Genomic DNA, 14,839 nt, shown 5'->3' with positions numbered 1-14,839 from the left:
AAGGTTCTATCTGACATTTTTGTCAAAATTGAGTTATTGACATATTCATATTAAATGACAACTTCTTTACATTATGGGATGTTTTTTCTTTTACAGTTTAAGACTTTTTATTTAAAAAACAAATGTTAAACACATACTGTTTGCTACGGAATGCAAAAACTTTGAAGCTCAATATCTCAAAGTCTTTCAGAACGCAGAGAGAACCTTATAATTCCAAGGTGATGATTTTGCCAGCACATACTAGCATGTCACAATACATTACTATTGTGTTTTAATAAACATGTCATATTTAACACATACTGTAGATAAAAAAACAACAGTATTCATCAATCTCTTGGTAAAGATTGCAAATTTGTTCACTATTTGTTTTTAATATATCTGATTTATTGGTTGACCAAGTACTAATTTATTATCAACATTAAATACTAAATATAAATGGAGTGCAGCTTTCAAAATCCTAAATGAAAAGCAATAAATGATTTGGCTCTAATTTACCAGTAACTTTTAACAACTCCCTTAATATCATTAGTAATCACAGATATTCATCAACACTATATGTAAACACTCACAAAAAAAATAAAAAAATAAAAAACACTAATGATGCCAACACACAAATAAGGAAGAAACAGTGTTGTGTCTGCATATGGCTATAATTTATGGATCTGGGGCCATGTGAAGAGTGGTAGGCTTAGTGGAAATCAATACATCCCACACATTCAAGTAATCTACGCCTTCATGTTATTCAGCAAAAATGTGTTTACAGTTTAAAAAATGTGCTAAAATACAAAAATAAAATGAAGTAATAATATGATTATATATGTACACTTCTATATATGTTTATGCAACACTGTGGTCCATATAGCTACATAAAATGGAAAATAAAGCCTTCATTTAACCCTCATTAACTTCTTCATCTGCCTTCTAATCCCAGTTTTATCTTACAATCCGTTGCCTGTAGAGGATGAAGATGATGAGGGTGATTATATTAGCAGTGATGGCTGACTCACTTGCGGAATGTGGGAATGCCATGAATGGATCGTCCAGGTGAAGTTCCAGAACTCTGGCTGCGTCCTGAGAGAAGACTATCTGTCTCAAACTGGAAGGTTCCATCAAGGTCATCTGGAATATCAAGGAATTCACCATCGCTCCACACCTTTACACTCCCGTCCATGGTCTGATATTTGATCTCTATGGAAATGGTTGTCTGGAAAATAATAGAACAGTATGCATATTTACAGCAATTAGGCATCATGTATTTTATACAGTAAACATGCTTAAGGTATGGCCCTACCCCTAAACCCAACACTCACAGGAAACATGTGGCCAAATGTAATTATCAAAACACTTGAAAATAGCCTAGTGGTTAAGTGCGCTGACATACAGTATAGCACCACGGTGCTCACGGCGACCCGAGTTCGATTGCTGGCTCTAGGTCCTTTGCCAACCCTTCCCCCCTCTCTGCTCTCAATGCTTTCCTGTCTGCAACCACTACTGTCCTTTCCAAATAAAGGTGAAAAACCCCTTAAAAATAATTCTAAAATATATATATATATATATCAAAACACTTTATTAAATATGTTTTTTAAGCATTTTAAATTAGAGAAACATGAGGTGTGTCTCCGTAAACCATCTTCACAAAGTACAACTAAGTCCTACCAACTGTATGCCATTATACAACTTTTTACAACCACATATTATACACACGCACGCATGCACGCACGCACACATACACACTGAGCAATGAGCAGCCATTGCTTCTAGGATCTCAGTTGTGGTTATTGAAGGTAGATGAAAGCTCTGATCATTGACTTCCCTCACCTTCAGTCTCTTTAGATTACAAGTTCAACTCTCTAACCATTAGTACATAACCGCCCCATGTATGACATTGTACATGCACAGTAGCTCTTTTTTAAATTATTAACAAGATCATTATATAAATTATGGGAAAAGGAAGGAGTTTTAAAAAGGGATTGGCAATAAAGCACTTTGATTTCCATTTCATACCAATTACCTAATGGGTAAAGGAGTGCCAATAACTGTGGCAGCAAATTTGTGGTTAAAAATGGACAAAAAGGCTTTACTAAACACGTCTCGAGTCAGAGAGAAACCTTCATCATGTGTTGATTAGTTATCATCAGAAAACAAGGTTTTTGGTCAACACTATAGCACATCATCAGGATAAAGACAAGTAAGGGTAGGACCAGGTTTCTTTGGACAGCTAAAAAGACTTATTTAAAAATAATGAACCGCTTTGTCGAGAAATTTTTATGTTTGAATTTTAAATTACTGTATAATGTGTATTTTTTTTATGTCAACTTCAACTAGCTGATGATTAAAGTTAACAGACTGGTCACTCGCAGCAAAGAAAATAAATGTGAATGGTGAATTTTCTTTAAAAGTTTCCTAAAAAATGGTTTAAAATAGATTAAATGAGGTTGCACATTAATCAAAATATATGCTAACCATAACACAGCATTATGTGATTATTAAAAGACTGAAATTTGTAGAAAGCAGGTACTGTAGTTGTCCTGAATGTTTCGATGAGATTCACTACATTTGCAGATTTTTTTTTCATTTTAATAGATTTTTACTTCTGTAAATTTGATTTATGTTTTATACGTTTTATTACTATGTTATAATCAATATCAAATGATTTATTATTTTCCATTTTTTAAATTAAATATTTACTTGTTTGCATGGGTTTTTTGTGATTTTTGTGGTGCACAATTCCACTTTAGTTTTTTATGGAAGGGAAAATTGTTATCGGTGCATGGTCTAAAAGGGCTGTCCTTACACTCTTAATGAGTTATGGGTGTGTTTTGGGTGTAACGTGCATTGAACTAATCAGAGTCTCATCTCATCCCATTCCCTTTTTGAGCGAGTTGCAGTTGTGCCATGGCAGATTTACTATTTACATGGCGAACTTCGTAAGCAGAACAACTGATTGTGTCAGTAGCAAGAAAACGGATCTGCTCCTGCATGAGGTTAAAGTGTGCAAGCAGACAATTTTTAGAACGAGTCGGATTCCATCAGAATCTCCTGAGGGGAAGAATGCGTACATGAGAAGAGGTACATGTAATACTTTTGTACATTTTAATCCTTTAATATATAATTTTTGATGATATTTCTGTGCTACTGTGTGTGTAATATCCAAAGTGTAGGTGTGTTTTGCACCAGCCGATGACTAACTTGCTCTTGAAATAACAACAATAAAAAAACTGTACCACTGATTTTAGGCATAGCTTGACATTTAAGCTGGAATTTTAAAACAGCATCACATTTTTTAATATTTTTTTCTTGTACTTCGTTTTTCGGTGATACACTTTAAGTTTTGATTTTTGATCTTCTAAGCCTAGTCTAGAATGGTAATGAATGCCTATATTCTGCAACCTCTGGACGGGGTTGTTATTATTAGGCTGCAATTATCTGTAATTTAATTTATTACTTTAAAACATCCCGGCCAAAATTTGTCTCTGAAAATATGGCAGATCGAGGGAGGAGAGGGGTGATGTCTAGGTGTCGCAGTGAGGTGTCTAAATAACACACCTAAGTAACTGTACTATGCACTGGGTTTCGGGCAGCCGATTCGATCGAATACTATACCAAAGTCAGCGATCCGGGGGTTTTATAGACTGTACGAAAGAGTTGATGAAGGGGGGGAATTACAGGAGGTTTCCGGGAGAAATAAAAAAACAGAAGTGTTGGCAGGTATGCTTTAAAATAATAATAACTTTTGACTTCATTCCCATTTTCATTATTAATTATGAGCTTTAAGGACTCAAAATAGATTAGTTACATTTATATATAACTATTTGTTATAGCTTAATGACTTAGCATGTTTACATGATATTTACTGTAAAACAGAGCACTGTATTACTGCTTACATCCAAAAAGATACAGCTTGATGAAGGAGACAAGCAAAAGGTTCAGTGGTCTCCAGGAATGTGTTTGCGAATAATTTCTGTAGAAGAACCACTTCTTGGTTCTTGAAAATCCTTTAAGAATAGGTTTCCTGAAAAAATCATGAATTATTGTTCATTAGTGAGGAGTGGGAACACACACACCCAGATCAGCCATTGCTTAAAGCACAGGTTTTGGCTATTGAATATGGAAAAAAATTCAATTCATTATCTTGGAATTTCAAGTTCACCTCTATAATCATTATCCCATGCACAACTGCCCCATGTATGTATAATTAAATCACTATATATTAGGTCAAAACTATCTGTTTTTATAATGTCAAACTGCAGGTCTGGCGACTATTGGAGACAAGATTACAAGACAAAGGTGAAGGAGAAACTGGTGTCACAGAAGGAACCTCAAAGACCTCCAACAATGACATCTAAAAGTGATCTTCACAACATCACAGCTGAGAGCAAAATTTCCAACTCTTCCAACCCAAACAACACTGACATTAATACAGATTTCTTAATTGGAGAGATTGTCTATGTTTACATTATCTCTTGCATTGAAATTCCACTGCTCTCCTTGGCTATTTTTGCTGTTTACACTCTCATCAAATCTAAGCAGGCCACACCAGTTTTTGTCATAAATCTGCTCATTTTAGATCTCATACAAGCTGTTACGACCTTACTCTTTACCTTTTGTTCCAATTGGATGTTCTCCATTTTTATTGCCATCATGTTTTTTGTAGCTTGGGCAAGTTTTTATTTTATGACCTGCATAGCAATAGAAAGATACGTTATGATCGCTCATCCTATTTGGCACAGGTCTCATCGGTCCATCAAATGTCTTATATGTACTTCACTCACCTGTTGGCTTCTACCAGGTTTAAATTTTGTATTTGGGGCTGCAGAAATCATGACATATGGCACGCTCCTCCTATCATTCATCTTGTACGCAGTGATCATTGCATGTTTTGTGGGTGCATGCAGATCTCTTTCTCAGTCACCATCTCTCACTCCTATAAAGAAGCAGCTAGTTCTGGCTCCTCTGTTCTTTGTGCTGATGAGTTACACGTTTCTAACTATGCCTGTTAATATTATGTTTTTTTATCACAATAATGTGGATAATTCTAAAGTGAGTCTGGCAGATTTCACCATATTACTTTATTTGTTAAACCCGCTGGTTGACTGTTTGTTGTATGTGTTCATGAGGAGTGATGCAGAAAACATCATCAGGACGCCTCACTGCTGCTCCAAAATCAAGAGAAACCAGGAAGGAAACACAACACACGATATCTACTGATGTACAGAGTGACCGCATGTGAAAGATTCAGTAACATGTTCATGAATGTGCAGCGCTTCATTCACTAATGTTTCATTGATCTCCAAATAGCTCATTACAGAATGTGCTCAAGACATACAGTATATTGTGTAGCGTGACTCAGTAAATGAAAAGATGCATGTTCTGTAAATGTGTTTCTATTATTGTGCTTTGTAAAATGGTTTGAAAAATTCATCATTATGTCAGCATAATTATAATACTTGGAAATTGAACAAATGGATGTTATAGAGAGAATTTAACAGAGAAATAAAAACGATTTAAACATCTTCTTTCTTTTCTCCCAGACTTAGTCAGTATAGCTGCAAATATTAAATATTTATGATTTATGGCATATCAGTCAGCAATAGACATTACACTTAAAAATGTCTATTTATTATTATCCAGCCAAAAGTGATTTACCAGTGATTCCATATGCTGGGAATGAATTTTCAGAAAGAGACTGTGAAGTGATAATAACTTTTTCAAGTTACAAAGGCGGCCTAAAGGTGGTCCCTTTATTAATCTGGGGTCGCCACAGCGGAATGAACCACCAACTTATTCAGCATATGTTATACAAAGCGGATGCCCTTCCAGCTACAACCCATTACTGGGAAACATCCACACTCTAAAAAAATGTTGTGTTATTTATTCAACCAAATGAGTGAGTTAAAATATAATTGGTGCTTTGTTGAGTTATTTTTAATCTTTATTGAGTTATTTATTAAAAATTCTAGACGTTTGGTTAAAGAGCCCATATTATGGGTTTTTGAAAATTCCCCTCCATGTAGTGTGTAACACAGCTCTAAGTGAAGTGAAGTATCCAGCTAAGGCTTAAATCTGTAAGAATACAGTGTTTAAAACTGTTGATTCATCTATAAAAGAGTCGATTCATAGTGCTTCAAACGAGTCGCCTTGATACCGACTCATTAGGTGTTTCGCCATGACGTACGAACGAAACAAAGTTTTTCACGTGCACGCGCAAACCCGGGAGATTTCAAACCTGAGGCCCCGCCCTCTGACGCAGTAACCCAGACACACACACACACACACACCCACAAACACACGCACACAAACATGCCGGTCGATTGAAGTCACATTGCAGATGGATATATTGAGTCTCTACCCAAAGATGAAACCTCAGCATTATAGCCAAGCAGTTGGAAACTACTGGAAACTTCTGGAAGCTACATGCTACAAAGAATACTTCATCTGCGTTTGTTAAAGGAAGGATCAGTAACTTACTGATGGACATCAGGATGGGTTTCTTCCATTTCTCAAGTGTAAGTACGTGCGGTTAAAGTTGTTGCCTCGTTGACTCTAGCTTGCAAATGTATTTAGTTGTGATTTGTTACTTGTAACCGCGTGTACTGTATCAGGTTAACTGGATATTTTATCTTATCGCGTGCAAAGTCACGTTAAAAACGCGACGCGTGCTGTTTGTTTATGGAGCTCCGTGCTAGAGTTCTGCTCCCGCGATTTATTCGGAAATTTATTCCCGCGCCGCAGAAATCTGGCGCGGGGACAGCCGCGGGAATAAATTTCCGAATAAATCGCGGGAGCGGTCGGTAACGGGTTTAATTTGGGACGGGAGCGGGCTGTCTAGCAATATCACGGATATTGCTATGCGAATTAGAAAGAGAGAGTCTGCGTGGTGCTTGTGTGTGTGTTAGTGCGCACGCGCGCGTATGAGAGAGAGAGAGAGAGAGAGAGAGAGAGAGAGAGAGAGCGAACGAACGAACGACAGCTTGGCTGTCTGGACTGTATACTGGGTGATTTTTGGTTGTGTTCTCCGCTCTAGCGGGACCGGGCGCGGCGGGCAGAAAACGGAGCGGGTTCTCAGGCTAAAACCTGGCGGGTGCGGGCGGAAGCGGGAGCGTTGTCATCCGGAGGTGTGTGTGTGTTTTTGTGTGTGTGTGGTATGGCCAGTACACGACTGTCTCCTTCGTTCGGTTATCCGTGGCACTATCCACTCGCCATAGTGTGGCAGCTAAAATCCACGTCTGCACTATCGAGCGTGTATGAACTGTGATTACTTTTTAAATTGCTGATTAGCTATTGGCCATTTCCCTCTCTGACTGAAGGCAGTCGACCAATCGCGACAGACTGTCATCGGTCCAATCAGCGCAGATTAGCTCCGCGCTAAGGAGGGGTTTGGGAACAAATGAATCACTGGACGATTCATACAGGAGTCGCTGGGATAATTAGGTAAAAATAAATGCAGATTATAAGACCATGAAAGTGTTTTTTGACCTTGCATGCATATTAGACTGTTGTTGGAGACCCTTACAACCAGGATATGACCCTATTTCATGTATAATATGGGCTCTTTAAATATTTGGTGCTTTGTTGGGTTATTTTTAACCTTTATTGGGTTATTTATTTAATAACCCAACCAGCTAGGTCAACTGATTTAACTGACTGAACAGTTGTTTTATTATGTGTATATAATGTTGTTTTTGCGTTTTAAAGTTTATTTAAGCTCAAACCCAGTAACATTGCCATTTTTTCATCAAATTAACTCTCCGTGTTGTTTTTTTAATAATCGTTTTACTTAAGCGGCAACCTCCCGCTTTCCCTCGTGAAGCAAATAAGGAAATAACTGAAACTGCAATTCATCGAAATTCCGCTAGTCCTGGTTCCATTCATTCATTCATTTTCTTGTCGGCTTAGTCCCTTTATTAATCCGGGGTCGCCACAGCGGAATGAACCGCCAACTTATCCAGCAAGTTTTTACGCAGCGGATGCCCTTCCAGCCGCAACCCATCTCTGGGAAACATCCACACACACACACTCATACACTACGGACAATTTAGTCTACCCAATTCACCTGTACCACATGTCTTTGGACTGTGGGGGATAACGGAGCACCCGGAGGAAACCCCCCACGCGAAGGCAGGGAGAACATGCAAACTCCACATAGAAGCGCCAACTGAGCCGAGGTTCGAACCAGCGACCTTCTTGCTGTGAGGTGACAGCACTACCTACTGCGCCACTGCCTCGCCTAGTCCTGGTTCCATAACAGAGCAAATTTCTATTGAGCCCACTGTTAAAACGGCCAACATACAGCAGAAAAAAGGTATGTACAGCCTGGTACAAAGAACAATTTTGGTGTATATAGCTAATATTACCCTTCATGACAACTGTGATGAGAGTGATTTTTTTTATAACTCATCCGTTTCCTTTATATTAAGTTTTATCAGGTCTGCATAATTTCGGGGCAGGACCACTTGAGTGACAGCAACAGTCTCACTGGTCACCATCACTTCATCTCAGCTGATTTCGGCTGATTAGCCGCTTAACCTGGCATGTACATCCTATTTTTGTTTTGTTTTATGTGGCTTTACTCAGTTGCCTTTTGGAATTATTTCTTACAATCATCAGATAATATGGCATGCTGTGTGCACTTAATTGTGCTTACAAACCATTCACCTAGCCTCAATTTCCCAGCTGAGTGAATATACTTGTATATCATATCTATAAATGTATTTGTTTTATTTAAAATCATTTATCATTTATATTTTTCTTTAGACCTGTAATGCACTCCAGAATCTGACAGATTGGTTAGCTGTAGGTTATAGAACAGTCATCTGAAACGTTGTCATGCAGTGTTTTGCCTGGATTTCATAAATATCCTTGCATTTACTAATACAGACTATATTTAAAGTGTTTGGAATTAATTTGCATTTTCCTCCTGTAGAAAAATGTCATAAGAACAATGTTTAGTGGCTCAATGTATTACAACAGTGTTTTTTAAAAGATTAAACACTTTATTAATATAGTACACAACCAAGCATGTGTGTGGTCAGAACACAAACAAGTGGCAGGCAATCAAGTATTAAGCATTTCTCCCACAGAAAAGCCTGTCTAAGCAAAATGCTAGCAGGCGTCTGTAGCTCCGCTAATCCTCCCGCTCCTTGCCCTTGTTTGGTATTCCCCGGTTGGTGCGATGATGCTCGAACAAAATGGCAACTGTTGGCCACGCCTACTTGTAGCTTCTTTTGCGTTCTATGGCATCATGGATACAACATCTATATCTTTTGCAGTCTATAGGTTTCACCTGGACTCTTAATGATTAATGATACAAATAAGCGCTTCATAGCCGATCAATATTAAACGAATAAAAACGCTTAAGTATCTGGAACTTAAAATGTATTGGAAATATGTTTTTTTATTTACACAGTCCTAATTATAAAATGAATACTAGTACTAGTAGCAAAAGTAATACCAGAATGGAAAAAAAAAACATTAAATAAAAAAAAAAAAAATACATTGGGTTAAATTATACAACACAATGCATTGGGTTAAAATAACCCATTGTTGGGAGGGTGGTATAATAACGTATAGTTGGGTTATACTGTATGTAGAGGTATTTTTAACCCAAGTACTTTAACTGAGCATACACACACACTCATTCACACACATATACAACAGACAATTTAGCTCACCCAATTCACCTATACCACAGGTCTTTGGACTGTGGGGGGAAAGCAGAGCACCCAGTAGAAACCCACACCAACACGGGGAGAACTTGCCAACTCCTCACAGCAATGCCAACTGACCCAGCTGCTACCCACTGCGCCACAGTGACACCCAAAATACATACTGTAAATCCAAAAGTGTCTTTTAAACACTTAGTGTCTAACAGACAGTCTGTTCAGACAGTCAACTGACTATTTTTCTGCATCACTGCTGGTCGATATCATGCATTCACGATGGTATGAACCCTTGATGTTCAAATATATATACTTTTAGAAACTTGATATTTTTTTAATTATCGTTATTATTATTTAAGATAAACATCAATGTATATGATTTTTCTGTTACTTAAAGGGCAGACACCATTTAGTTAATATATAATTAATATATAATATATATAATTCTTATTAATAATGTAACTTGTACACATTGCCTTTAGTTATATAATGCTTACTTGTTTTAATTGCTTAGTTGGCAAAATGTGAACATAACCACAGGCTTAAACATTTTTTTTTTTTTTTTGAGAAGATCATTATATAAATGATGGGAAAAGGAAGCAGTTTTAAAAAGGGATTGGCAATAAAGCACTTTGATTTCCACTTCATACCATCTACTTAATGGGTGAAGGAGTGGCAATAACTGTGGCAACAAATTTGTGGTTAAAAATGGACAAAAAGGCTTTACTAAACACGTCTCGAGTCAGAGAGAAACCTTCATCATGTGTTGATTAGTTATCATCAGAAAACAAGGTTTTTGGTCAACACTATAGCACATCATCAGGACAAAGACAAGTGAAGGTAGGCCCAGGTTTCTTTGGACAGCTAAAAAGACTTAATAAAAATAAATTAACAGCTTTGTTTAGATTTTTTAAGCTTGAATTTTATTTTGCTGTATAATGTGTATTGTTTATGTTTTATTGTGTAAAGATTAGCTGAAAAGCCAACAGAGCTTCACATGCAACTTAGGAAAAAATGTGAATGGTGAACTTTCTTAAAGAATATCTTAAAAATGGTTTAAAATAGATGCACAAGAAGTTGCACAATTAATTTAAATATATGCTAACCACAACACAGCATTATGTGATTATTAAAAGACTGAAATTCGTAGAAAGCAGGTACTGTAGTCTGTTGTCCTGAATGTTTTGATGAGATTCACCACATTTGCATGAATTTTACATTTTAATGGAAGTAGATTTTAACATAATCTATATACTACTGTAGTTTTTATTCATGTATTAGGAGTATTTTATTTTTTTACTATTATTATATGTTATTACTAGGTTATAATCAATATCAGTTCATTTTTTTATTTTTCATTTTTTTAAATTAAAGATTTACTTGTTTGTATGTGTTTTTAGTAATAATTATTTCTTTGGTAGTTTGTTATTTTAGTACCTCCAAACAATTAAGTTTTTAGCTAACCATAATAACAACATTCAGAATCTCACTAGCAACTAGCCAAAAATAACAATAACAACAATAAATAACAAGTAATAATGGCAATTTGTGTAAAGTTTATTAGATCTATTTAATGGTGTCCAAACCCACTTTTGCTTTTTTAAGGTCAGGGAAATTGGTCGTCAGTGCATGGTCTAAAAGAGAGGTCCTTAAACTCTTTATTAGTCAAGGGTGTGTTTTTGGTGTAACATGCATTAAACTAATCAGAGTCTCATCTCATCCCATTCCCTTTATGAGCAAGTTGCAATTGTGCCATGGCATGGATCTGCATGTGCCTGAGGTTAAAGTGCGCGAGCAGACCATCTACAGAACGAACCAGATTCCATCAAAATCCACTGAAGGGAAGAAGGCGTGCATAGGAGGAGGTAGCTTTTTTATTTTTATATAGACAATAATAATCTTTTACATTTTATTTCTTTAATATTTCATATTTAACAATATTTTAGAGCTTTGCTGTATTCCTGCTTGTGTAATATGCAATGTGTAGACCAAATTAACTTGCTCCTGAAATAACAACAAAAAAACTGTGGCACTCACTTTAGGCAGAGGAATAGCTTCACATTGAGCTGGAATAAAAAAATAAATAAATAAAAATCACATAATTTTTTTTATTATTCTTTGTTTGTCCTTCATTATTCATTTTTACATTATGATCCTCTAAGCCTTGTCTAGAGTGGTAATGAATACCTAGAATTTGTCACCACAGGGTTGTAAAAATGTGATTATCACTATTATTATGAGGCTATTTGTAATGTTATAGGTTTTTTATTTTACATATCTGTAATTTTAAATAGATTGGTTACATTTAGGTAACTATTTGTTCATTTTACAAAGAAGCCTAATGACACAATTGCACATTATCCAACATGTTTACAGCAATCTGCTTCAAGGAAAGAGCATTGTATAACTGCATATGTCCCAAAAGATACAAAAAAAACAACATCACAACATTTTGCTTTGTGGAATAAATATACAGTGTCTGACATGTATAGAATGCACACATACTGTACAGTAAGCATGATTTTAGACCAGCTTTTGGTTGGGCAATGGTCAAATGCAAATGCATTAGCAATTTAAACAACACTGGTTAAATAACACATTGCTAGTGACAAAAAAACACTTGCGTCATGCCTAGTGTCTTGTGCATGGTAGTGCCATAAGTGTTTAAAAGCTTGTAAGTGAATAATTTAGGATAAATATGAGCAGTTTTGGCTAGAGTACTGTAAAAGAATAACAACCCAGGCTCATTCTGAAAACGTAGCGCTATAAACATTTCTTGAGAGCGTTAAATACTGTAACCACGACTGGGGTGGAGTGACAGGAGACCACAGGAGGTAAGATCCACTATGCAGTTTATTCAAACGTCAGGCAAGCAATGGTCATCAGGTGCAAACAGGTATATACAGGCAGTCCAGAATCATAAACGTTAAACAGGCTAAAGGTCGAAAGGCAGGCGGCTAAACAGGATAACAAAGGTACAAGGCTGGTATCGAGACACATAGAAACAAGACAGGGAAACGCGTTGTAATGTTACACAAGGAAAACAAGACTCGGCCAACTGGTAGTGTGAGAGAGTGGCTTATGAATGGGATGTAATCAGTCTGTGAACAAGGTCCAGCTGGTGAAGCAATCAGGAAACATGAGTGAGCAGGTGTGCGTGTTTGGGAGCAGTGCATGTGTGAAAATGTAGTCCTGGGAAATGCGGAAATGTAGTTTCAAGTTCGTGTGAGAACCAGCGATCCTCTGGGAAGCGATCGCTGGTTGTGACATAGCCCCCCCTCTAGGAGTGGATTCCAGACACTCCACTACTGTTCAGGCGGGAGGCGTAGCGGAGGCGGAACAGGGGGAGGGTTGGAGGGCCAGGACCATGCAGCTGGGGCGTACCTGGGGCGTGGAGCTGCGGAGGGCCTGGAAACTGGAGCTGCGGAAGACCCGGAGAGTGGAGCTGCAGTGGTCCTGGATCGTGTGGCAGCGAAGGACCTGGAGTGCTGCGAGGAGCCGGCAGAGTTGGAGGCTTGTAGGGAGCCGACAGGGCGAGGAGCTGTGGCCGTTTGGGTAGCTCAGGCAGCGGCGGACACTCGGGAAGCTCAGGCAGCGACCGCGGCCACTCGGGAAGCTCAGGCGGCGGCGGCGACCACTCGGGAAGCTCAGGCGGCGGCGGCGACCACTCGGGAAGCTCAGGCGGCGGGGTCGGCTCTGGCTGAGGCGCTGGCGGTGGCGTCGGCTCTGGCTGAGGCGTTGGCTGCGACGTCGGCTCTGGCTGAGGCGCTGGCTGCGGCGTAGGCTCTGGCTGAGGCGCTGGCTGCGGCGTCAGCTCTGGCTGAGGCGTTGGCTGCGGCGTCGGCTCTGGCAGCTCTGGCGGTGGCAGCTCTGGCGTTGGCAGCTCTGATGGTGGCAGCTCTGGCGGTGGCAGCTCTAGAGGATCTGGCAGCACTGGACGATCTGGCAGCTCTGGACGGTCTGGCAGCACAGGACGGTCTGGCAGCACTGGACGGTCTGGCAGCACTGGACGGTCTGGCAGCACTGGACGGTCTGACAGCACTGGAGGGTCTGGCAGCACTGGAGGGTCTGGCAGCACTGGACGGTCTGGCAGCACTGGAGGGTCTGGCAGCACTGGAGGGTCTGGTAGCTCTGGAGGATCTGGCAGCACTGGAGGATCTGGCAGCTCTGGAGATGGCCTTTCAGGAGCAGGAACAGACTTTGAACTGGAAGCCATCTTGTGAGCTGGCTGACTGGGAGCGGCCATCTTGTGAGCTAGCTGAGGACAATGGGTCGCAAGCCCCGTAGCCAGCGGGTCTTGCTCTCTACAGCCCCCCCCCCCCAAAAGATTATTAGGATTTTCGTCCACTTCTCCTATGGTGAAGGAAGATCCACTCATCTGCAGGGCTAGATCAATATAGTTCACCAAAGACCACTGGGGTCCGTACAGGGGTATGTTGGAGTATAGGGGCTCAGACAGTCCGCCATGAAAGAAAATCATGAGGCATACCTCACTCAGGGTGGTACGGTGGGCCAGATTAATAAAGTCCTCCACGTACTCCTCTATTGACCGGGCTTCCTGACGGAGACGCATGATTTGAACACCCGCTGGATCCATGTTCTGGCCGAGTCTTCTGTAACCACGACTGGGGTGGAGTGACAGGAGACCACAGGAGGTAAGATCCACTATGCAGTTTATTCAAACGTCAGGCAAGCAATGGTCATCAGGTGCAAACAGGTATATACAGGCAGTCCAGAATCATAAACGTTAAACAGGCTAAAGGTCGAAAGGCAGGCGGCTAAACAGGATAACAAAGGTACAAGGCTGGTATCGAGACACGGAGAAACAAGACAGGGAAACGCGTTGTAATGTTACACAAGGAAAACAAGACTCGGCCAACTGGTAGTGTGAGAGAGTGGCTTATGAATGGGATGTAATCAGTCTGTGAACAAGGTCCAGCTGGTGAAGCAATCAGGAAACATGAGTGAGCAGGTGTGCGTGTTTGGGAGCAGTGCATGTGTGAAAATGTAGTCCTGGGAAATGCGGAAATGTAGTTTCAAGTTCGTGTGAGAACCAGCGATCCTCTGGGAAGCGATCGCTGGTTGTGACAAATATGTCACAGAAGCTATGTTTTATTTTTTACAGTTTTTGTTTTTGTGAATCTACCAGAGGCCACTGTGTGAGCTTTTTAAGATCTCTC

At 39.4% G+C, this 14,839-nt stretch overlaps 1 protein-coding gene across 51 annotated transcripts in view; it reads right to left on the bottom strand.

The window, feature by feature from the left end:
• Positions 1–14,839, bottom strand: part of otofa (otoferlin a) — a 145,325-nt gene that overhangs the window by 64,188 nt on the left and 66,298 nt on the right. For all 51 annotated transcript variants that reach the window (XM_073932662.1, XM_073932663.1, XM_009294734.5 and 48 more), the window contains exon 5: positions 1,008–1,204. In XM_073932662.1, coding sequence (XP_073788763.1) covers positions 1,008–1,204 — 197 coding nt within the window. The remainder of the gene's footprint in view (positions 1–1,007; positions 1,205–14,839) is intronic.

This window comes from Danio rerio, chromosome 20, assembly GCF_049306965.1.
Source record: "Danio rerio strain Tuebingen ecotype United States chromosome 20, GRCz12tu, whole genome shotgun sequence".
NCBI classification, from domain to species: domain Eukaryota; kingdom Metazoa; phylum Chordata; class Actinopteri; order Cypriniformes; family Danionidae; genus Danio; species Danio rerio.
Note: the sequence above shows the minus strand (reverse complement) of the source record. Positions and strands in the feature narration are given on the sequence as shown.